At 36.8% G+C, this 24,494-nt stretch overlaps 3 protein-coding genes across 8 annotated transcripts in view; all 3 read left to right on the plus strand.

The window, feature by feature from the left end:
- Positions 1-124: 124 nt before the first annotated feature.
- On the plus strand, positions 125-2,149 carry LOC126854269 (uncharacterized). Its single transcript, XM_050600846.1, has 5 exons — positions 125-328; positions 611-755; positions 848-991; positions 1,098-1,249; positions 1,858-2,149. The coding sequence occupies exons 1-5, from the start codon at positions 249-251 to the stop codon at positions 2,081-2,083; spliced, it is 747 nt and encodes a 248-aa protein (XP_050456803.1). The 5' UTR covers positions 125-248; the 3' UTR covers positions 2,084-2,149.
- Positions 2,150-5,600: 3,451 nt separating this feature from the next.
- LOC126854235 (uncharacterized) lies at positions 5,601-12,233 on the plus strand. Of its 3 annotated transcripts, XM_050600764.1 has the most exons (4): positions 5,601-5,896; positions 6,859-7,731; positions 8,603-9,444; positions 11,718-11,955. In XM_050600764.1, exons 2-3 carry the CDS (start codon positions 6,975-6,977, stop codon positions 9,406-9,408), a joined length of 1,563 nt encoding a protein of 520 aa, XP_050456721.1. In that variant the 5' UTR covers positions 5,601-5,896; positions 6,859-6,974; the 3' UTR covers positions 9,409-9,444; positions 11,718-11,955. The 3 variants fall into 3 exon arrangements, with proteins under 3 accessions (XP_050456721.1, XP_050456720.1, XP_050456719.1); XM_050600763.1 differs by lacking the exon at positions 5,601-5,896 and having other exon boundaries at positions 6,081-7,731; positions 11,718-12,233; XM_050600762.1 differs by lacking the exons at positions 5,601-5,896; positions 11,718-11,955 and having other exon boundaries at positions 6,081-7,731; positions 8,603-9,499.
- Positions 12,234-19,032: 6,799 nt separating this feature from the next.
- The window catches only part of LOC126854206 (uncharacterized), an 82,572-nt gene continuing 77,110 nt past the window's right edge, over positions 19,033-24,494 (plus strand). For 2 of the 4 annotated variants that reach the window (XR_007688076.1, XR_007688077.1), the window contains exon 1: positions 19,772-20,595. The gene's annotated coding sequence lies outside the window, so the exon portion shown is untranslated. Of the gene's footprint in view, positions 19,409-19,771; positions 20,596-24,494 lie in introns of those variants that run through there. The other 2 variants (XM_050600678.1, XM_050600682.1) reach the window with 2 other exon arrangements.

Genomic DNA, 24,494 nt, shown 5'->3' on the forward strand with positions numbered 1-24,494 from the left:
CTTTATGAATCTATTTTCAATCTATTTTCAATCTATATGGTAACGCTTATTATAAAAAAAATTGATAATCTATGGATTACGAAAATTCTTAGTCTCGTGATATCTAATTAGATATACTTCCTATCGCTACCGGTTGAAGTCAATCGATTAAATTATCAAATCGATAAGATGTGGTCAGATGGCAGGGATTGACAATAAAAATAGAGGAGTTTGTCAAATTTTCCAGTAGTTGAATTGTCAGTGTAATCATGGCCGGTCAAATGCAATTAGCTTTTCTTCTCGCAATCATAGGGCTGGTGCACGGCAAACCTACAGCCGAGCAGAGCTCGTAAGTTTGTATGCTAATAAATCACGTTTGCGTGATTTTGTTAGTTTACTATCTTCTAAAGTCATGTCTAGTAAAGGGCAACAATTAGTTTTTCCCTATTTTTAATATCCCTCGAATTTGCAATTAATTATACAATAAATGCACCTCTGAAATTTCTTAAAAACAATTTTGAAATTTTTATATTGTGAACTTAAATTTATCTTAGTTAACTATGACTTTTAATTCGATTTAAACGAGTTATAAATGAAGCGTTCAATAAGTGCGTAATTTTATATTGTACAGTCTCATTTTTGCAAATGATGAAAAAAAAGTGATTCTTGATGATCAAATCGATGCTCTGTTACCTTCAATACGTGAGTTTATTTTGGAAAATGGATTAGATCCTACGCAAGTAGCAGACTTTCTCGAAAGTATTTTCCCACATTTGGTGAGTAACTATTCAACTTATAATAAATTCTGTTTTCTCTTGATTATTTTCTGATCTTGATAGAAACTAAACATTTATAAATAATATTTTAGCCTGGATCGTTTAAAGGAAAGGTCGAACTCAACAAAGGATGGCTGCAAAACTTATCAACAATAAAACGCACCAAGCATGTAATTGGAATTTACAAGAACAAACGTTTAACGTTGGATATGGATTTGGGATTTGACGTTTTAGACGTAAGAAAATGAGATTGATACAATAATGCTAATCAATATTAAAGCATTGCGACAATTTGTAAGAGAAAGAAGTGTATCTTTCGACTTTTATTTGTTTAATTTTCAGTGTAGCTACGAATATTATCTAAAATACCTCTTTTATAAGAGGAAAGGTGACGTATATGCTCGTTTCTACAATCTGGACGTTAATATCAAATTGACGATTGATCTAGCTAATTATTATATACATCTCGATTCCATTAAGTTCTCGGAAGTCAGGTAAATATTGCTTTTTACGTTTTCTCTATAACTTCCAAGCATAGATATATGAAAAAAGACAGTAGAAATGAGAAAATTGAGACCATCATGTAAATATTGAGCACGATGAAATGTTTATCAATTCTCAATGTCATAAATCACATATTGTATCGACTCACGGAGATAGCGCTTGAGTTGTTTACAGTTGATACAGTGAGTTGTTTTCGTGATGGCGATAAATGTACAATATTTAGCAGGTGCGCAAAATCAAAAGGGCAAGCAGATAATAATCACAATGCGGTATCTGAAATTATAGCCTAATCGGTTAATCGAAAAACAATAATCACCATGTAAAAATAGTTGTCGGACTTTATTTTAGTTCCTCCAGATCGCATTTTATTGATTTTCGTATCTAATTATTGATGTTTGTGATCGCAAACGTATCTCATTTTTATTCGTCGAATTCAACGATATTGAAAATTTTAATGTAAATCACAAGTTAATTTTACTTTTTTAGATGTGTATCTAATTTATGATTAAGTACAAGTTACTATGATCTATATAAGCACGAATTTTGTACATATTATGCATAGTTTTTTCGATAAAACAGCTTTCTTTTTTTTTCGCAGAAAATACGATATCAAATTTGAGGGTCATCTTTTGGATCCTGTTTTAAACGTTCTGACTAAAGCAGTTACAATAATTTTCCGACAACGCGTATTGTCAGACATTGAGGATCGTTCTATGAAGATTTTTGGTGCGAAGATCGATGAATGGAACGAAAAGATACCGCGACCAAATTTCGCATCGCCGATAAAAAAATTGGTTGATACCTTGGATCTGCAGCTCTATTAATCTTTGTCATTTTATCGAACATTCATTATTTTGTGTTTCAAAAATAAAACATGAAAATTATTTACATCTGAATTAGTGAGTGTTTTTTCTTAATATAGAATATTTTTTAATGTAGAAATTTTAATACAAAGTCTTTTTTAATACTAGCATTTAATTTGCCATAATTATATTATGATAACCGATTTATAAATATTTCATTATTTCAAGTAATTAGCAAATAATTTGCAAAAAGATGTATAATTTATTTTTAAATATTAATTGACTTATGAATATGAAGTATTCTTGAAAATGTATAAATTATTCAACTGATATAATACATAACATTATTTCTCTTTTTATCATTTAACAATTCTGCAACAAGTGCACGATAAGCAGTTTAATATTTCACAAGATAATGTGATCTTTGAACATCATTTTGATCGTAAATCTTGACAATCTAATCTGTCCAAGAAATATGAGAGAGAGAGAGAGAAAGCTGAAAAATATTTCATGACGTATTTCGTATTTACTAGCGAGCTAGGCTAGTTTCGACAAGCAAGTGATGAATAACGTCGAGCCTACCTAAAGTATCGATCAATATGCATTACTTATGACATTGTTAAGTTGTAACTTGGCGCACCCAACTCGCACCGCTTAATCTTATTAAACTTAGCCAAGTTTCTCAGGCACGTTGCATCTTGGCGCCATTGTATCAGTCTCGCGAAAGGCGATAGCGTAATCTGCATAGAGATGGCTCCATGAAAATCTACGGGATCGTCTCCGGGGATATCGCGAGGAGTGTATGCGAAGCTCTTGTTTATATATATAATATTGCGGATATCGCGAGCACGGATCGCCGGATCGATAACGCCAGATGCTAATATTAATACTAATATACTGATACCTCGTTTTGTCCATCCTGCTGTATCTAATTACTCTTGTTGATTACTGATGCCTTTTGATCTTTGAATTATTGAATTGAAAATTTCTAATGGGAGTCAATATATTAATAATGTAGAGAGAGAAGAGAAAGAGAGAGAGCAACGTCCAAATAATTCCAAATATTTAAAAAATATTATATAAAATATTTAAAAAAATATATATATAATTAATATTAATTTTTTTTACATAACGGGCGGTATTTATTTATTGTTGTATTTTATTATTGAAGAGAAATTAATTTAACAATACTAAAAGCTTGTGAAAATAATAGCACGCATATATCTCTTTATCCTTAGTGAATATTATACATTAATACGCTTATGCGACGATGGTTGCCTGTTACCAGGTGTATTTGGATATACACATATAGGAGCCTCTATTTATTCACTTAAATTTAACTGATATTCATAGAGTACTGTCAGTGTATATACATTTGTATTGTTGGAACAACATTGAAAATTTGTATAACGTTACATGTGAAGTAGAAAAGGATTGAAGTAGATTTCTGTCTTAAACCATTTTCTTATTTTTTTTTTTATTTTTTATTTAATTTATTTATATTTATATATGCGATATTATATATTCTTATATAAAATACTTATCTCTCTAATCCTTATTAAAAAAATTTCTGTACATGTGCATATCGCGCGAACTTGTTTTTTACAAAACTTGAATGAATGTGACATATATATAAATTAAGATTTGTCATTCTTGCGGATTCTAGCTTGCGAGAACTGTCCGCAATATCTCAATTGTCGAGAGGACGTATCGCACGGTACGTGACAGACGCATGCTTGCATTATCCGCGATGATGCCGAGGCATACCTATCTGGCTTATATATGCTTCACATACTGGATCAGATACTCTATATAGAGCGCACCGAGAGCAAACCGCCGCTATTGTCCATCTTCGCGTATCAGTATCCAGCATCGCTGTCTACTATTGATCGTGATACCTGCATGCCGAAGGATTATGAACTGTACTGTCACTTGCTATTGCGTCGCGCAGCATATCGCTGATGCTGATTCGCCGTATTTGAATGACGAATTTACTGAAAGTTGTCAGAAATCTGACTTCTCGTATGATAGAGTTTCAATTGAATTTGGGAATCATTAATTTTACAGGATTGTTAAATTAGCAGCATCTATTATTGATACAAAATTATAAGTTTTAAGATTTGATTTGATTGATTTATATTTTTGAAATGATGAATCTCTCTTTTCGCAATTATATGAGATTCAACATTTTTGTTTTTTTAAGATATCGGAATACTTATCAATTTGAGGAAAATACATAATTTAAACGATTATTTTTCGATTATCGAGATATAACAATTATTCGTATATGCTCTTTCTCTCAATTTTAAGTGTCAAAGTTTCGTGATAGTAGCAAATCTTAAACGAGGATGTATAACTTTATCTCGAAATCAAGCTGGCTCAGCTGTTGAGCTCACAGCAGTATTATTAATCCGAAATTTCGCAGAGACAAGGACAGATATAACTAGCGGGGATTTTCCCTTTTCCTTCGGTCTCTTTGTATTTGCCGGCTAAGCAGAAATTGATATGAGACACGCCGACAGATTACTTCAAGTTGGACGCTGATTAGTACGTGGCGCGACGACGAATCGTATATGGAGAAATGCGACAAAACGGAGATAAAGCTGAGGCGAGAAATCGTGAGATTAGAAGATAGCGCGCAGTTAAATTGTGCAGGAAGGATACGTTTTATGAAAACGCTGATGTCGCGAAAGAGAGAGATGTCGAATTCGAAGAAAATTAATTTCCTCTGAATCGCGCAGATGTGCCAATAAAATTGATTCCATACACATGTCAAGATATTACGCGAAAACCTCTCGTCCGGATTGTAAAATAAAGACAAGCTTGTATTTTCATATTTTTTATTTCTCTTAGAGCATCCGTCAATTTTTCCTTCATACACGTATATATTTGCTCTCTCGATGATCTTATATTTCATTGGTAAGATAAATTTCCGATAACACGATTGCTTGCTTGTGATATAAATCTTGATTTTACGATTGGTCTTGCAGATGCATCAGTTCGCGAATCCTTTACATCGGTTAGATCCTTGGATACTTCGCAAAGTTACTATTAATAGAAGTGCGAATCACGAAGCAAGATTGTATGGAACAAGGTTACTAGAGGAGCGACAAGAAGTGCCGCCGTCTCAGCTGCGCACCTATTGAATGAATAAAATTAACTCGTATTTGTACAGATGCTACGTGCTGTGGAGCATGTATTTTCGCGCGCTACGCTCAAATGATTTAATGGGTCAATTGGAAAATTTAATTAGAGTATCTAAAGTATTTAAAAATTAACGAACTTCGATCCTAGCAATTCGCGACATTTATATAATGACATTTTAATTATAAAATAAAATAAATTAAATATCAATATATATTATCTATCAATATATATTGTAATCTTTCTCTCAATATATAAAGAATCATTAAAATTATATAATTACTTAAACTCTGATCTTTCTATACAAGAAATAATCTAAATTATTCAAGGGTAACATTTTTTATTGAATTTTTATTGACAACGAGACATTTTCTCATTGATTATTTTCTGTTTGCTTTCAGAGCTAAGAAGTCACGGCCGCGAGACTACAGCCACCGAATTGCAGATTGGATGCTGGACATTATGCGGATCACCACGGCCCAGACCGAGGTCGGCCGAAACGAGTCGAGCTAGGTCGAGGGAAGTCACGCTAACGAGCGGAGGACGAGCGCGTTTGTCTGGATGCTGCGCGACGCGACGCGGAGATAAAGCCGAGCTGAGCGGATGCGCCTCTGCGGGTGACGATGCGACTGCGACCGCACGCCCATTCAGTAGCGGACGCGAGTTAAACGCCAAGGTGCATTCGGCGAAGTACGTCTTGTTTGCGTGACATGTCCAAAGCGGACCATTTCTTCGCGATTTAATTTACGAAAAAAAAAAGCAGAATTGAAATATTGCTCATAAAGACTCTCTATCAGCTGATAATAGATATCGAGACTGATATTTAAACTGATGAAGATTGAGAATATATTTCAAAGAGAGTTATAATATTCCATACAGCACAGAATGTTGTAGCAACATTGCGGCAATATGTCAATGCTGCTGCAACGTTCTATGGAATTATGTACATGTATGGAATTATGTCGCCTAATTAGTTTAAATTTTCAAGCATGATATTTGAGAAATCAAAAACAATGTTATTTTATTATCAAAGAATATTCTTTCTCAAAGGAATAATCCGAAAATTCCATAAAGTTTCCGGAAGCTGGAGAACAGAGAAAATAGCTACGCTGTTAAGGGTTGATTAGCAATATTCACGAAAGTTATTTCAGCCACTTTGTTGACCAAATTATGTTGGATACTGTCAGTTTCAGAGTAACTTCATTAGAGTATTTCAATATCGCGGTTGGCAATTAGTTTGCCATACGCTCCGAAATATCTCGCACGCCCCTGCGCGCTTAGCGAGCCGGTGGTAGTTTACTCGCTCGGCGTCATCCCGCTCCTCTCCATCTGCCCTGACTCTGCTCTTTCCTTTTCTCGCGCGCGCGATCAGCAGCACGTTATCCGCGCCGCGCAAAAGTCGCGCGGAGACGCGCTGAATCGAGCCGAAGCGGGTCGAGCGGCGCCGAGCGGTGCCGAGCGGAGCCGAGTATCGGGGTCGAGCGGAGCCGAAGGCCTCGCGGTGGCCGCGACGCGCGCGAGTAGCACTACATCGCCGGAGCGTGTGTGTGCGTCCGCGCGCTTGTACTCGCCTCGCTTTCCTCTTCGCGACTTGTACTCGCGCCTCTCCTCGCCGAGGACGAGAGCCGTAATTTATCCATCTTTATTATCAGCGTCTCCAGCGTCAAGCATCGACAGAATCAGGATCATCGGTCAGCGTCGTCGCCAGCCGCCTCGTTTCCTCGCGCGTGTGTGCGCCGCGTCCTTTCCGGCTGGCCCGCGCGCGTGCATGGACGACACGCGCGCACGAGACGACGAGGATATAGCCCTGGATTCGTGCCGCTTACGCTCCTCCGCTCGGCTCGGCATCGCCGCGAGCATCGCCGCTGCAGCTGTCACTGCCACTGCTGTCGCAGCGAATACCACCACCTCCACCACTTCCTCGACCGTCGCTGCCACCTGCCGCGTCGCAAGACGCAAGAGGAAGAAGAGGAGGCGTCAACGGCTCCCTACGAGCAACGACGACGCAACCGGCGTCGCCGTCGTTACCCGTAGCAGCACTACACCGAGCGGTAACGCTGCCGTAGCCGAGAGTACCGACGCCGACGCCGACGACGCCGTCGTCGTCCTCGAGCCCGACGCTGACGCTGCCGTCGCCAACGCAGCTACCGCGGGGCTGTCAGACTCGGTGGCGGCGCGGGTCGATAAACCAAGAAGCCGCCACCTCGCCTCGGAGCAGCACGCGGCCGCGACCAGCGGGCCAGAAGTCCAGCTACGAGTCGGAGGAAGCGGCACGCGTGCGGCGGCCGCCTCCTCCGTCGCCACCGCCGGCGTCACGCTTCTCAATCGACGAGCCGGCAAACGCTCGCCACGGCGATGCAACGCCGCCGGCGGCCGTAGGAGCGCGATGACGATGGACCTCCAACGGCTCATCAGCGAGGTGCACGCAAGACCCGCGATCTGGGACCAGAAGAATGTCAACTATCACAACCGCGATGTCATACTAAAGATGTGGCGGGAGATCGCTAGGGCTTGCGAGGTGTCGAGTGAGTATAGCCGGCCTGCGTTCGATGAATGATGATACGACTCCTTTCTCCCCCTCTTTCTCCCTCTTTCCATCCACGTATTCGCCCTTGTAAATACGTTTCTATGTATGTATCATGTGCGCACGTGTGGATGCTTACTCGCGAGATTGGTTGGCCGCTCGATGGGTGGGTGGGATACGTTGGGTTGGGTACGAGTCGATTGGTCGTCAGGTTCGTACATTGTATTCGCAAGTACCCTGAAGATGTTTCAAGTATCTTGTTACGCGATGTATGTATAATGCAATTCCCGGCAAAGCCAATAGAGAGAACGGGAGAAGAACGTCGGTAAAGATGACGAGAAATCGAACGGATCTGGGATCCCTCCGGCCGGAACGACCGGTCCGTTCGTTCGCTGGAACAGGTCGATAGCTTCGCTTCGAGAGGAGAAGCCGACCGGAGAGAGATAGGCTGCTAGTTCGCGCGAATCGCCGCCAGGTCGCACACTGATGCCACCGTGTATACACGATGGGTCGACGAGGATTTCTTTCTTTTTTCCGCAAGCGTATACGTTATTTACTTGCGGTTTACACGCAGTACGTGCCCGCGGTATGCTATCATGACAAATAAACACTGAATTAAATATCGATCATGGGATAATACTGATTGAACAGCGTTTATATGATGCTCATTTTATATTGCATCTTGATATCTTGTATGTTAACATGCAGTTAATCAATGTTGGTCTATCTCCTGCGCCTTTTTTTCTCCGATATCCTTTCTTGATTTATAAAAAAATGTTAAAGAGATGAAAGCAGGTCTTCCTTTACACATAAATTAAATTAATTGATTATCAATGAATAAACATTAATCATTCTCTGCCACTTTGTTCCAGCTGACGTCGCCAAGTCTAAATGGAAGCACCTGCGTGACAACTTCCGGAACGAACTGAAAAAGACCTATCGGGGAAAATGCGACGGTGGCGGCGGCACCGAGCACGACTCTAAGTGGGTCTGGTTCAAGAGTCTGTTCTTCCTTCGGGACCAAATGAATTCCAGAGTGATTGGCTGCGCCCTGTCGCAGAATTGCGTCGGGACGATCGGTATGCGCTCCTCGCCGGACGGCACACAGATTGAGCCGCAGATCGATATTCTCGAGGGCCACGAGGAAACGCAGTTCGATGATCTGGATGGCGATTCCTGCCAGTCGTTGCTGTCCAATGACGATGGGCTGCATCAGGTGATGCCGCCGCCGAAGATGAGCAAGGTAATCGGACGGAAGCGGACGCTCATGGACGCGATCGACAATGATTACGGCGTGGAGGTGGATCGAAAGCGATACGAGTCGCTGCAGAAGAGGCTGGCGATCGGATCCGAGGACGAGGACGATACCTATCACTTCCTTATGAGCGTTCGAAATCCCCTGAGAAGTCTGCCGCTTGACAGGCAGATGTTTGTTCGGCTTAAGATCCAGGAATTGGTCTACAACGAGATTAATTCGCAGAATCAGCAGCAACAGACAACGAGCCGCGGCGTCTACGATACGTCGTCCTCGCAGGGCCAGGATGTGAAGCCGCCGCGAACCGGAAACGGCGGCAACGGCGTTGTCGGCGGCGACGTCGTCAGCGATATGTCGAATACGACGCCGTTGCTACAGAATTGCACGCCTGAGGGCTCCAACGACGACGCATTCTTCGGCTGACAAGAACTCGTCGCGATTTAATTCGCTTATAGAGACGTAAGGATTATAATTTTATTAATAGAGAATAAAAACGATGGTATTTTTTCAGTAATACCCGGCGCAGTCTTCGCGCGTTTTTTTTCCCCATCCCGTATAACAACAAATTCCCCTCGCCCTCCCGCATCCCTGGCATTTCACTTAACTATTAATCTGTACAGAATAAAATCATCTAGCATTATGTACAATGATATTTTCTATATATTTAGACAATTTATTAAAAATATTACAAAAAATAATTTTTAAAGACGATAATCGTTTAAGCCGTTGGACTAACGAAAAATAATCATTAATATTTAACGCAATAAAATCGAAATGATTTTTCATTCATTATCTTTCGCAAAATAGGGATATTTTTAAAGATGAATAAATTCTCTTCTGAGGAATCTGTCTTTTGATACATACTTATATTCGCTCTTAAAATATTCTCATTTTTGTCGTAAACTAAGGCAAGCTCTTTATCTAATGAAGCATCGGTCGCTGGTACAATTAGTGTTATTAACTCGCGCGCCTCGCCTATCAACGTCACGTCGAAAGCGTGATTATATTCCGCCAAGGTAGTTGATCTCCCGGCTCGACGTGTTTTTCTCCTTTCGTGATTAAAAAGCATGAAGAGTCTCACACACATACACAGGGAAAAAATATCACAGATGTATACGTCACGTCGACTCGACTCGACACAATATGGGAGGGTGCGTCGTCCTGATGATCGCAGGACGCACCCGAAAGGGTGCGGAGTTGACCAAATTTACTAACGTCGACGTGTATTACGTTCATTAACCCTTCGTTGCGAAACACAGAACAATCGCGATCCGCTAATCCGTTGAAATAACGTAATTAGAAATTTTGAAAGTCTTTTGCAGCTCTACATTTTTTTGTTGTTGATAAATAATAAATCTAGAATACTTTAATTGCAATAAAATTATTTATAAATATTTTTTAGTTGCGAGAAAAAAATATGCATGTATACATATGATGAAAATTTATTTCTTTTTATTTATTTATTAGATGAATGGGAAAAAATTCTCTTTGGTATACAAATGTATAAATACAAAAATGAAACAGAAAACTAAGCTAAAACAAAAAGAAAAGAAAAACAGCAAAATAAAAGAAACAAAATTTAACATCTACATAAAAGCGAATTTTTTCAAGTACTATACATGGGGACACGTTAACCCATTTACGTTATTGGCGATCAGCTGTTCGCATGTCGTGTGAAATCCGTCCTTTTCACGACGAATTCTAGTCATTCCGACCAGTCTTCTGAAACGGACTAATGAGGTACGGAACGTGAATAGGAGTCTCGCACCTGCGTCATAATGACATTTTTCTCGAGGGTCATGAAACCGTGCATAATTTTGAAAAGGCCGTGTTTAATTTGTACGTAAATTTAAATAATTAACATCGAAAATAACGTCTTAATTAGAAAGTGTGCGAACTATAAATTTCATGAATATAAATTTTTTGTTATAATGATACAGAAAGATGAAGATATTTTTAATAAAATCGTTTATAACAAAATTATCGAAATATGATGATATTATCTTGATACATATTTAATTATTAAATTAATTGATTTTTTTATAAATTAAAATAATTTGAAAAGATTGTGATAAGATCAGTATTGTGCTAAAAATTAACCTTTGTTGCAATGAATTTTTTGATAACACATTCGTGCGTTATATTAAATAAAATATCCGCAACATAGTTGCATATGCTATCCCACCCTATATTAAAAATGGAATAGAAAAAACAGTCATCGTGTCGCGACTGTGTTGATGAATGGATTGACATCGATCATTTAATGGTCACACATGCTCGACAGCGTATATCGATCATATCTTCAAAAAAATATCTCTGCTTGTCACACGATGATTAAGTATCGATATAACATTGTTTTGCATGTTATAGCCATATATTCAATTAAATTCAAAGGATTTTATCTAGTTTATTAAATTAGGAACGATTAGTAGCAGATAACAATGTGTAATAATTATTTAAATTATCAAAGAGAAGAGAATTTATTTTAGAAATATTTACATATTATCTTGCTTTATTTTAGAAAATGACTCAATAATTCTTATAAATTTCTATATTAAAAATTTTGAAAAAAATGTATTTTATATGTATATTATATACACGTAATTTTTTACACGTGCAAAAATTATCTAAAAAATTATGTGCATTTTAAAGATATATTTTATCGCCACGGATTTAACGCGAGATTTTGTAACAAGCCGATACCTGATCGATCTAATTTACGTAAATTACAGAATTTGATTAACGAAACGATACCTCATCCAATTGCGTTATACATTGACGTCGCCAAGCTAATGGACAGTTATTATCATCCGGCCAGTGGATAATGGACGATGGACATTGCGGCAGATGGGCGAGATGGAAGTGCTAATTTTGTTGTCGCACCCGGTATACGTTAAATTGTAATCTGCGAGAGGCAGAGAGAAAGAGCTGCATATATGTGCGTGCGCACACATGTATTACTACATTTGGGTTGGTAAAAGCCTTTTATAAAGCTATCGAGAGCTAGCCGTTCCGACCCGGCTACTCTCTCGCTACGCTAAATATACCGAGTGGTCGAATTAATTGCTGATCCTCGAAAATGTATGTTTGCATTGCGCTGTTTTTCGCCGCACAGGATTCCGTACTGGCGCGTTTTTTTTTTTCGTGAGAATACTCGTGAGGCTAATAAACAGCGTTCTCGAATGACATTTTTGTTTTGTTAGAGTCCCAGAGTCAAATTAAATCAGCAATCTGAGCGATGACAATTTGTTGGGAGAATTTAAAGTGGACACTACAATCAATTTTTGTTTGAAATTTGAAATACGTTTCTAAACATTATCAAAAATATGATATATATATATATATATATATATATATATATATATATATATATATATAATTGCAATTATATTTTTTATATTATATATTACAAAGCTAATATATTACATAATTTACATGGAAAATAAAATAAGATATGAATATCATTCTAATGTTTTAGGATTTTAGATTTCTCCAAAGAAAAAAACACGAGAGCGAGAGGTCAATTTTTCTCAACTTCAAGAATAAATCTCAAAGTTTGTCAGAGAGAATGGATTGGATCATCATCACGGGACTCGAACCAATCATATAATATTTTTAACGGTATGCGAACATCATGACACGAATACTTTGGATATAAATTTTTCAACTTGTCAGAGAACGTTAAGATGTATATTTCAACATAACGCAGCGCGCGGGAATTCTCTCATCGCGGAATTCTTGTCTTTATTATAGGCTCCTATATTGACTAGAATTGAGCGATATACCTCGATGCACCGTGACTGTTACACATTATATCGACGTGGGTGCCACTGACACCGCGCGCGGTTCGTTGAATGCGACGTATTGTGCGACATCCCGTCGCGCTCGCTCTCGCCGTCCCGATAACGTCGTCCGTGGCTCCCGAGTGAGTTTGCGCCAGTTTCCTTGGTGGTTGCATCGCACAACTGCCACCGTCGGTTATTGGACATCGAAGCGACGAGGACGTGCGCTTTGAATTTAATTAAACCAGGTTATTAAGGAACGACGCGCGAATCGAAAGCGCTTCGCCGCACAGATCTTGCATTTGTAGAATTGTGATTGATAATGTTATCTCTTCTAAAGAATTTGACTAAAAGTATCTTTAATTTCTTTTCATTGATTGAAACTTTTTTGTGCACAGAAAGTAGATTGAAATTTATTTACTAAGTTTCTGTTTGTGCAAAAACCTATTATTTTCTTTTATTGTTTCGATAAGAGTATTTTTATTTTTCTTTTCTTTTTTTGCAATTTCCAGGTAAAGGCCACGAGAGCGCGGCACGGATTATATACCTTCCAAATTCATTCAATCCGTTCTTTCCCGGTCCTTTCCGCAGGAATTCGCCACGAGGTAATTCGTAACGAGGTAACTTTTCGCCCGACTAGGCTGTTGCCGTCTAGACGGGATGCACTATATTAACACGGTATATTGCACCGAATGAATAGCTTATTCGAAAAACCTCAGTCTGCACCAGTGGTCGCTCTCTCGATTTTTCCATACAAGAGGAGATTAGCTCTTCTTTGTTTGCTCCGTTCCCCCGCTTTATCCCTTTTCGCGATCTCTACAAGCGGCTCGACATGAATCTTGCATTGTTACTTTCCTGTCAGTCAAGTCTATAATGTCGACAACACAACTTGAGATAGAAGAGGGGGAACGGAAATCATTAAGCCGTTAAAATTCCAAATAATTAATATGTAAAAAATTATATTATCAATTATATATAGTATATTGGATCTTTCAACAATTTTAATATGTTTAAGTTGAGTGAAATATTTCATCAAAAAAAGATTCGAAAATTCTTAAATCGCTCTTTGGCAGATTCTTTTTGATGCCTAAAATTAGTGGCGAATAGAAAATACGTTTTACTTTTCGTCGTCGGTCTGGACCAGTCGACAAAGTACTACAACTAGCGAATACGGGAGATTACAAAGATTCGCTTTGATCACAAAGCGAAATGCAATTACTTCCTATCTCTTTTTCTGCCGCTACCGTGTGTCCGGTTGACGCGTTTCATGAAAGAGTTCATTCTCTATGACCCGAAGCACCATGTTCAATATTCATCTATTTTATGTCGCTTCCGGCAAAAGTCTCGCAGATTTGTCTTGTGATAAACCGATGCGACATGCAGTTTGCTCAACAATTACGTTATAGTTACATAGACCAAATAAATTAAAATTGAATGTGTGTGCAGGAAAAAATAACGAATAACTTAAAATAAAGAATTATATTATACTTTCGCAAAGAGATAAATAAATAGTTTTGGAAACATCTATTCGTATACAAACATAAATTAAATGAAGAGAAATGTTTTTTTAATAATTGTAAAAGAGAGAGAAAGAGAAAAATTTTCTTAAAATGATGATAATAAATAAATAGATAAAATAATTTAGTTTTAAATTTAAAAATATTTATTATTATAATTTGATTCAAATTTAATAAAAAAATTAATACAACTTGTAAAAAATATATATTATATTAAGATGAAGAAAAATTTTGAAGCTCTTTTCTGTCATAACTTTTATAAACACAAAACGTTCAAGCTAACAAAATATATTCTAACAATAAGTACATATTACAATCTCTGTGGCGTATCTTTGTGAATGTCCAATCTAGCAATTTACAATTTTACATCCACACCCATAGACAAAGTTTTGCATAGACAAATCTGAGTTCTCTTTATTAGATTGTCCGGGATCCAAATGAAGCGACGAGTCGCGTGGCTTGAAATAATTTCGGAAGCGTCTTCTGACAAATGTACGAGACAACCGTGGAGTATGATGTCGACTGAAATGGAGATTTTAGACGGAATCTGCTTACGTTGCAGATAAAAGTCCTCGGTTCTTTTTCAATCCCAGGATGCGCCTGGGAGGAAAAGAGGAGAAACGAGAGCGGATCTAATTTCCATTCGAGCAGACAAATCGGGAGTGCGTCTCGCACTGGTAACAGGAAAAAAGCGGTGAGACCACATCTCTCTTCCAAGGAAGGCTCGCCGTCGTCGTTGTCATCGTCCTCGTCGTTGTCTTTTGCTGAGAAATGCAGACTGAAATACCCGGCCCTTTGTCGCCGCTGTGACACTCTGGACGTGCTACAAAAAGGCGTTTTATTGGAATTCGAGAATACTGTAAATGTAAAGGGCGATGCACGACGGACGGCGCCGTCTTTCGAACCACTGAACCGATACCGAGAGATCCGTTCTCTCTGTGCCAGGAGATCAACCCTTTCTCCCTCACCGTTGATATTTACGGCGTCCCGCATTTATGTTGCACAATGGAACCGCAAACGATTACAAGGCAAATCGTGCGAGATGCGTTGACATTATTAAGACAGCATTCCATTTTTCAACTCATGTCAAGGGATATTTTACGTTCAGATTTTGTACGCTAAATTGATAATCCATTCGCAAGGCAATAAAAACAGTAGCTTGCTCTCCCGCGCGAAGATTACGTTAAGAACTTATCGTAACTCTCAACTTTCTCGCGCGAATGCGACACGCTTCCTTCATCTTTCATCGGATAAGAAAAATTCGAGAGCGCAGTATCATTAATTTATATCTTCGTGCCAAGGATAGTCTCCCGTATATATCCCCGCTGAATTTCGCAAAGGATAACGCGCCACAATTTTCTCTCCTTTCCCTTTATGGACACGCTGGTACCGCGATGGACGCGCAAAAAGCTTCTCCCAGCTTGAGTGTCGCGCTGTAGAAAAGAACGATACAATGTTGAATCGCGTTGATTAATGTCGCGCTCTCGCAAGATACGTCCGACCGAAGTTTCTTCGCGATTTCTTCTTTATGTTTATTCTTACGTAGGACACAGAGAAGAGAGGGAGGAAGAGAGAGAAAGAAGTTTCCACCTCCTGAAAATCTCAACCGAGCAAAAATGTGGTTGCAGTTCTGATTAATGTCCGAGGCGTGTAAAATATATCGTCCGCTGTTGGCCGCAAAATGCGCGAGAAATAAAGAAGAAAGAGAGAGAGAGAGAGAGCGGACTTTAACGGGCTTTGTGTAAAGAACGATAATTATGAAGTACAATGAAAAAGAAATATCTGTTATGGTCGTCGAGAAAATATCGTTTCCACGCTCCTTTGAGTCTCTTGACGCTGCTATAAAATTTCATAATGAACATAAAATTATGGTTGTATTAATTTACACGGTTAAGTGAAGACAGTTTTTATAATAAGTAACAAATAAATATATTTTAGTTAATTTATTAAAAACTATTTTTCTACGCTTTTTTAATATTTAATATCGCAGATTTTTTGGCAATTTGACAAAATGTATTTTATTTATCAAATGTCTGTATTTCAGATATATTTAGTTTATTTATTTAGTTTTAGATATCATTTTTCGGCGATCGCGACGGACGGTAAATTTTGCGACAGACCGTATATTGGCATTCAAGAGTAATAAGCATGATCTCGATCGGCCGACCTCGGTGAGGTCAAAAGATCCCGATGGGTCAAGGAGGTTAATGCAACCTTTCGTGTACTTGGTAATTGCACCGGTTATTCACGCCAGACGCAGAAAACACCGAAAACAGCCACACTACACGGCTATTACGTTATTCGGCGGTATCTTGCGTCTTGCGCGTAATTACGGGTTGAGCTCGTTTTCTTATAATCGCCGTGCATGCGGAGCAAAGTGGAACCGATTGCGTCCGCAAATCGTTCGTCGCATTATTATACATAGAGTATTACAAATTTACTAAAAGATGTTATCTCGGATGGTAATTTTTTGACAAAGTTGACGTTGATTTTTTTTTTTTTTAAATAAATATTTGTCAACTATTTTTTAACGTTGACGTTCTATTTATGTTACAGTATCTTCGAGCATTCTAGTCTTCTCACCCAGCCTGCAACCTGTCTGCAATATTGCGTAAGAGGCATACGATGAAATAATTGATTCAACGTGCGACCGAGTTATCGCATGTGGTGAGTATTGGCTCTATTAATGAGTAATCGGGTCGCCATCGTGGCGGCTTTAATTCACGAATAAATTCACCGGTCGACAATTTATTGGGGCGTTTCACCGGCCAATTGTGGCTCTCGATTTTACGAGCAAATCCGTTTCTTTAACTGAACCCGCGTATAATCGACGACGACAAGACACACATACATCTCTGCGAGCCAAGAACAAGGTATTAGATCCGCGGAATGTTGGACGAGGAAAAAGAAAGAGGAAGGATATCGCGTAAGAGTGTCTGGCTCTACCGGTCCGCCAACGTTCTTGTCGCGCCGTCTTTTTTTTTGTCAGATTTAATTGGATTAAAGTAGCGCATAAGCACTGTGTAAACGTCGATTGAATTCGCTTGTCGCGTAGAACACCCGAGGAAGCTGTAGTTTGCTGTCGCATGATGTCGATCAATTTTTTCGAGAAACTGTGATTAAATTCTTTTATTTTTTTTTTAATTGAGTAAAATAATTAAATCAATATATAAAAAAATTTCTTAATAAACATATTAATAAACAATGAACATAGAGTCTTACAGGTCTTCTGTTAAGTAATTAATTTATTTATATTTTTCGAAAATTTTCTGTTTTTTACAAACGCGATTTTCAAATTCAAAGATTTTATATATTTTATAACAAGAAGAATTATCAGGACAAATAATATCACTTAATTGAGCTATCGAAATTTCGATTCATTTGTGTGCATGTATGTGAGTGCTATGAGAGAAAAAATATAGAATATAAAATTAAATCAAGACATCAGAATTCTACGTGAAATCTATTAAATCTGACAAATTTATTTATAAAATCGTAAATTTTTTAATCCAGAATTAAATTGAATCGCACTCTGCAACTCGATTTAAAGTCAAAATAATCTAACGAAATTATAAAGTTCTGGATGTTAGTGGAATACAGTTTTCACGTCGGAGGATATCATAAAGTTTCCTTATTGAGAAATATTAAATTTTCAATGACGTTAAAGAACAATCAGCATTTTATTTCACGGATAAAAGAGGAATTTTATTAGTCAACAATAATTATAATATATGATGAAATATATGCGAATGATATAAAGAGACGCATAAACTTACTTGTCACACACACACACACACACACACACACACTGTAAGCCGGTTTTTGATTATTCGCTATCATTTCCGGATTTATAGCATCAGCAATAATTCTTGTTAGATATTTCAAATACAAAACACAATTGTTTAGCATTATATATTATCTATTTATACCTTTTAACGATATAATTTTGCAACACATTTTCTCTTCGAGAAATTTTTAAATTTTTTATTTTTTTATTTATTTATTTAGTGTCTGCATATAACGGTGACTTTTGATCTATTCAAATAATGATATTTTAAATTTAAAGCAAGTAAAAAATAGTATCAATTAAATATAATTTAACGATTATAATTATAATAAAATTGTAATCATTGGATTACATTTATATATTTACATATATATTTTATATTTTTATTTTATTATCTATTTTATACATCGACACATATATACAAAATTAAAGTTCATCCCTTTAAAATAGAGACATTGTTAAAAAGGAAAAGATTGTCATAAAGTGAAAAGAAATCATATTTGCAAAACAAAGTATTATTTTAAACAAATAAACAAGCTAAAAATTTTATTGCCGAAAATATTATTTTACACAATAATATTTTTCACATACATATACATAAAAAGAGATAAAATAGTAGGATGGAAAGAAAGAAAAATAATCACGTGAAAACAATGCACGCAATGTAACTTTTTCTCTAATTTCTCTAATTTCTATAATTCTTGGATTCGTCATAAAACAAAATACGTCATATATACTTTCTCGATAATGAATGTAAACGAATCCTTTAATCTCTTTCCGTATTAGATAATTATTTTCCTCAAGATGAGATTGCTTTCAATCCTTATTCATCATATTACGCGTTTGGTCCGTGTGGCGTCTTATCTCGTGAGCGTGTAAAGGATAACGAAATAATCACAGAGAAAAAGAGGGACTGTTTCGGAATTTGTTGATGTAAACAATCGCTCGAGGGAAGCATCGGTTGAGCGTCTTATGTGACGCGGCATTCTTGGAAGCCTTGACCTCGACGCGAGACGTATGTACACACATGTATGTATACACACGCATAAAGAGCAACACTAGTAGCCTAATTTCACGTCAGTCTAACCGAGTCTAGCGTCGCGGTAACATCGTCGTGCGGTCTCTCATTATATTATTAATTAGATTCGTCGCAATTTCATCGTCCCTACAAGATTCTGTCACTTCTGTCATTTCTGTTAGCTCTTTCAAATTTCTCGTATAATAAAGCGATCGAAATTAGTGAATCGTTTCTCGCGTGGCGTTTATTTGAAAACGAAATAATCGCGATCGTGTCGCGTGAAATTCGCGTCTCGTCGATTTTCTTACTCAATTATTCGGTGAATAAATATATATATATATATATATATATATATATATATATATATATATATATATATATATGTATGTGTTTTTATACAATTTATTTGAAACTTGCATAGTTTATATATTTCGAGTAAAGTAGAAAGAATATTCTTATGTGTTTTATATGATTGTGCGAACGCAATATTTTCTATTTTTCCACAAAAACGTTACATTATTATAGATATATAAATTTTGCGTTGTTTTATTCGATAATTAAATTACTAAAAAAATTATGCGAAGCTTGCTATGTTTTTACATAAATGCAAATAATAATATCCATGAACATATAAGCATATATAGAGAGTATTTATTCTCTCAAAATATATATTTACTAAAATATAACTGAATTTTTGCCTTCGTACGTTTGCGATCGGCGAGGGGGCGCTTAGAGGTCACGTGATCGGAGATTACTCGCGGGCATCTTCAGTTGTATCATATTGCTCCTCGATTGCGAACGAGTCAGTGACAGCTGTGTGATTTTTCGTATCGTTTACACGTCGATGGTGAATTTTGTGCGCGAACGAGAGTCGGGAGTGTCGTATCGAGTAACGGGCGATCGTCTGACAATGAGTGTAAAAATCAGATCGATGGACTTTCGTAAACACTGATCTACGGGCGTTCGTCGTACATTAAACGTGACGTCATCACTGTCGGCGCCAAAATTCTTATACGAGTTTTAAATATCAATCTCTCTGTGACAGACAGTATACCGAGAAGCATATCAGAATATCTGACGTTGCGATGATATGACAGTGACGTATAGCGTGCGTTCAGCTTTATTCGAGCGCGAGTGTCAAGAGGATCGTCGAGGGATTTGAGACGAATTTTTATCGAGACACAAGTGATCTCTCTTGCGATATTCTAGTGTGCCTCGCCATTTTCGGCAACCGGATTTTCTACCGGCGAACGATCTTGATTCCGATAAACCGGCGCGTGTGTATCTCGTGTCATTTACTCTCGCGAGTCTAAGTGCGTGTCTGTAAAATGTCCGGGAGTGCCGTACGAAGTAACGGGCGATCGTTATGTACGAATTACTCGGTGTTGTGTGCGTGAGGGAGATCGCAAGAGCAATCAGCAGCGTGTCCACGTGGATGATCATCTTGGATGGCGCGAAGGAACAGCCAGCAGCAGCCAGACAAAGGGAGGAGTGGAGGCGATACTGGTGAGTGTTGAATGCATTATACAAGGTGTTTCAGATTAGATCAATGAAATTTCTCGATCCTATTCTATATTAAAGTTTCTACAACCACAGATCCGGAAGCGCTTCGTTAAAAAGTTATAGCTAATAAACACTCTGTAAATAATTAATTATTAAAATTTAATAAGAAATATTTTTGTTTTCTTTTGCACGCCTAATCAGAATTAAATAAAAATATAGTGCAATTTAGTTTGTTATTTAATTATCCATCAGATTTATTTCGTTACTTTTTTCAGATGAATAAAAGATTTTGAAGTAATTTTTAAAAATCATCAAAAACGTGATTTTTTGAAGTTTAGCTATAACTTTTTAACGAAGCGATGTTTATTGGAATTTTTTTTGTTTTAAATTCAATTTCCTATAGAATTTTGAAATTTCAATGACCTGATCTGGAACACCCTATATATATAGTGTATATAATATACTCTTGTGTGACACACACGCAATGTACGAGAGATGTTGATCCATAAGTGAATAACAATCAAAGATTTTATCAAATAATTTAAAATTCATGAAATTATAGAATATCAGTGGATAATAAATTGAAAATTATTCTAAATAAAATTATAAAAAACAAATTTTTTTTTACAGCATATTATATATTATCAGTATATTAAAGTATATTAAAATTGAAAGATAAATAAAATCAAAATTGGAAGATAAATAAAATTTGTTTGCGATGTCAAACTAGAGGAACTAGCCTAAATATAATATATAATACTTTCAAAATTTAGTTTAGAAAAATTTTTAACTTATAATACATATATATATACTCTCATAATGTATTAAACATTATCGGATGTGTGACGTTGAATAGACATATCCTCGTAAGGAGAGATAGGCGACCGTGGATGTGAATTCATGCGTAAGTAATCTGTAATTAATTTTGTGCGAAACTTCATCAGCTCTCTCGTGTCGCCAACCGTGCAAAACGAAAAAGTGCGCGATCGCGCGATAAGAAGGTTGGATTTCTCGTCCCGTCGCGCATTTTTTTTTCTTTATCACGCACGGTTACTTGTCATTATTTCAAGCGACTAGTCGTGCGTCGTGGTTCAGCGCACTCCGTCGACGGTGATAAGTTTGTTATCGGACGATTTCACTGATCGGCGTTTGTCAAGTGTTGAGCGGCGATACATTTCTCGCTTCTTCGAAATTTAAAAATCTTAGAACCGGTTGCAGCAACTGAGAACATTTCTATTACATTTACCTTATATTTCATATTTTATATCGTATGTATCAGCGTATAACTATATCAAAAACACGGAGAATAAACAGGATGAATAATCTTTTCTCTCTAAAAATTATATTTTGAGGGAAAAGCCATTCTTTCCAAATTTGTCAACAAATCTCTCGTTAAAATCAAGGTCATGGATTTTAAGACACCCCGTATAATGCAGATTCAAGGCTTTATCAGTCAGAAGTTGCCGATATCGAACGCGCTCAGTCCGAATGCTTAAGGTTTTCGAAAACATTCGTATTTGACAGCTGCAATTACTTAAGCGACTTTACGACAGCAATAATACGCGATTATATACACGATTGATCCAGCGTAATTAAGACTCTGTTAACGGTATACAGGGTGTTTAAAAAAGGATAAAATATTTTAAGGGGATTTAGTATGCTCAAAAACAAGACGAAAAATCTTAATAAACATGGGTTCGCAAATGAGCCGTTTTTAAGATATTTTTATTTTTTCATCTTTTTATTTTTTTTATATGTTTAGAATTTTCTATTTTTTGTTTTAAATTTTTATTTTTAATATAATTTATAAAATACAAAAATAACAGCTAGTGTTTTTTTATCTTATCTTATTAAAGAAGATGCTGAAAATGACCTCGTACTAAATTAAATATAAATTGAATATAAATTAAATATAAAATTAAAATATAAATAAATATAAAATTAAAATTAATAAATTAAATAGAAATTATAAATTAATTTTGAGTAAATTAGTAGACTTTTCAGAGTCAAAGAATTTAGTGGATTTAATATTTTCAGAGAATTCATAGAATTAGTTATGACAGAGAGAGAGAGAGAGAGAGAGAGAGAGAGAGAGAAAATTAAATTATGAAATATTGCAAATACCTTAAAAATGGTTCATTTATGAACTCTTGTTTATTAACAGTTTTTAACTTATTTTGGGACATACTAAATCTCTTTAAAATATTTCACTTGTTTTTTTTAACATCCTATATCTCGCGTGAATTTTGGGACGAGATTGCCGTAATTAGCGATGCCGAAATTCAGCTTTCAAATTAATAAATCGCAAAAATGCAGCGCGTATTTTTGTCAAATGGCTTTCTCATCGTCGGTTATTATTGCTAATAATTGATGGCTGATAAAAGGACGTAAAAAAAAAGGCGCACGCGCGAAATTTACGCAAAATTACACGCGTACTACATTCGCTTTCGCGGTTTTACGTCGAATTTATCGATGATTCGCGAACCGGATTGTTGAAACTCGATATGTTAGCGTTGTAAAATAACCGTACGATGTAACTGCGCCGGCGTTTCGCGTCATTTGCATCGGTACGGAAATAAAAACGAAACGTGCATCGGCATCACGATCGTAAATCTGATCGGTATCGCGTCGCGAAAAAAATCGAGTTTTGCGATCCGGATTTAATTTTTATAGATAATTGTGGGGAAAAAATATACATCGACGCGCTATTAAATTCTCGACGATCTTATCTGAAAAATGAATTAAGATGCAGGAACTTGAAGCATTAAAGTTTTATTTTACGCACTATATAATCGTGCATTAATATATATGATATAATGCGAGCGCGCGAAATATGCATAATTTGGTCTTTACAGATAGGATTTTGCGTTTCAAATGATTTTTATATTAATGGAAATTTATTTAAAATGTCGGCGCTGCCATCCAGTCACTTAACTCACTTTTTTTACAAGTCATTAAAAAGTCATTAAGTCCAAAATGGGTCATTATGGTCATTTTTTTTCTTGAATTTACATGACAATTTATAAGAGTTCTATTCATATTTTTGCTGTCTCGTTCGATAATAATTATTACTTGCTCGTATATTTAATAAAATGCACTATTTATTTTATTATTATATTTTTATTAACTTCTTATGTGACACACTTATTCAATATGTATATTTTTGACTTCTCAAAAAATTTGCATGTTTATGTTTTTCAAAATCCTCTTTTTCAAAACTCAATCATATGTGTGACATATTCCGAATAAGATAAAGATTGAACTGTCATAGTGAAGCTCTTTTCATCATATCACATCGAGATATTACGCGATATTGGCGAGCAAAAAAGAGCATCTCTCTCTTTCTCCCATTCTTCTTATTCATGGACTTGATATTTTATTTTTAACCCTCTCTTTTTTTTTCTCTTCTGGTTATATCATTTATCGTGTGCCTTCAAGAGCTCGGTTTATGTCTCGATCGATCAAGATTAAAGTCTCGAATGGCGAACTTTAATTTACGGTACACGTACACGCGTGCGTGCACGCGAAATGTCCGTTACTTTCGTCACCGTTTCGCGAAATGTCCCGCTGTGCGTTTGCACGACTCCCATCCGTCTCGAATACATGCGGGAACTTATGTAAGTGCACTTTCGGGGGGCTTAATCTGCTTTTAGGCGCCGTGGCGAGAGGCAAGGTCGGACAGTTATGACGCTTACTTTGTCACTCGAATTTCGCCATTCTTGCTTCTCTCTTTACTTCTCTCTCTCTCTCTCGTAACCACTTTGTTGTAGGTACTTTTGCATTCTCCTGCACGCGTACATTTAGCGACGTAATTTATGCGACATTATATATTTTAATGCGTGTACATGTATCGTGTAATTTATAACGTTATGACGGGTGTATTTTATAACTGGCAACGAATC

This window comes from Cataglyphis hispanica, chromosome 13 (assembly GCF_021464435.1).
Source record: "Cataglyphis hispanica isolate Lineage 1 chromosome 13, ULB_Chis1_1.0, whole genome shotgun sequence".
NCBI lineage: Eukaryota > Metazoa > Arthropoda > Insecta > Hymenoptera > Formicidae > Cataglyphis > Cataglyphis hispanica.

What these genes read in the sequence shown, in the direction of transcription:
- LOC126854269 (XM_050600846.1), top strand. Translation starts at nt 249, where the DNA reads ATGGCCGGTCAAATGCAATTAGCTTTTCTTCTCGCAATCATAGGGCTG. An exon ending in CCTACAGCCGAGCAGAGCTC is followed by an intron (nt 329 to 610) that starts GTAAGTTTGTAT and finishes TATATTGTACAG; the next exon opens with TCTCATTTTTGCAAATGATG. An exon ending in ATTAAGTTCTCGGAAGTCAG is followed by an intron (nt 1,250 to 1,857) that starts GTAAATATTGCT and finishes TTTTTTTCGCAG; the next exon opens with AAAATACGATATCAAATTTG.
- LOC126854235 (XM_050600764.1), top strand. Translation starts at nt 6,975, where the DNA reads ATGGACGACACGCGCGCACGAGACGACGAGGATATAGCCCTGGATTCG. An exon ending in TAGGGCTTGCGAGGTGTCGA is followed by an intron (nt 7,732 to 8,602) that starts GTGAGTATAGCC and finishes ACTTTGTTCCAG; the next exon opens with CTGACGTCGCCAAGTCTAAA.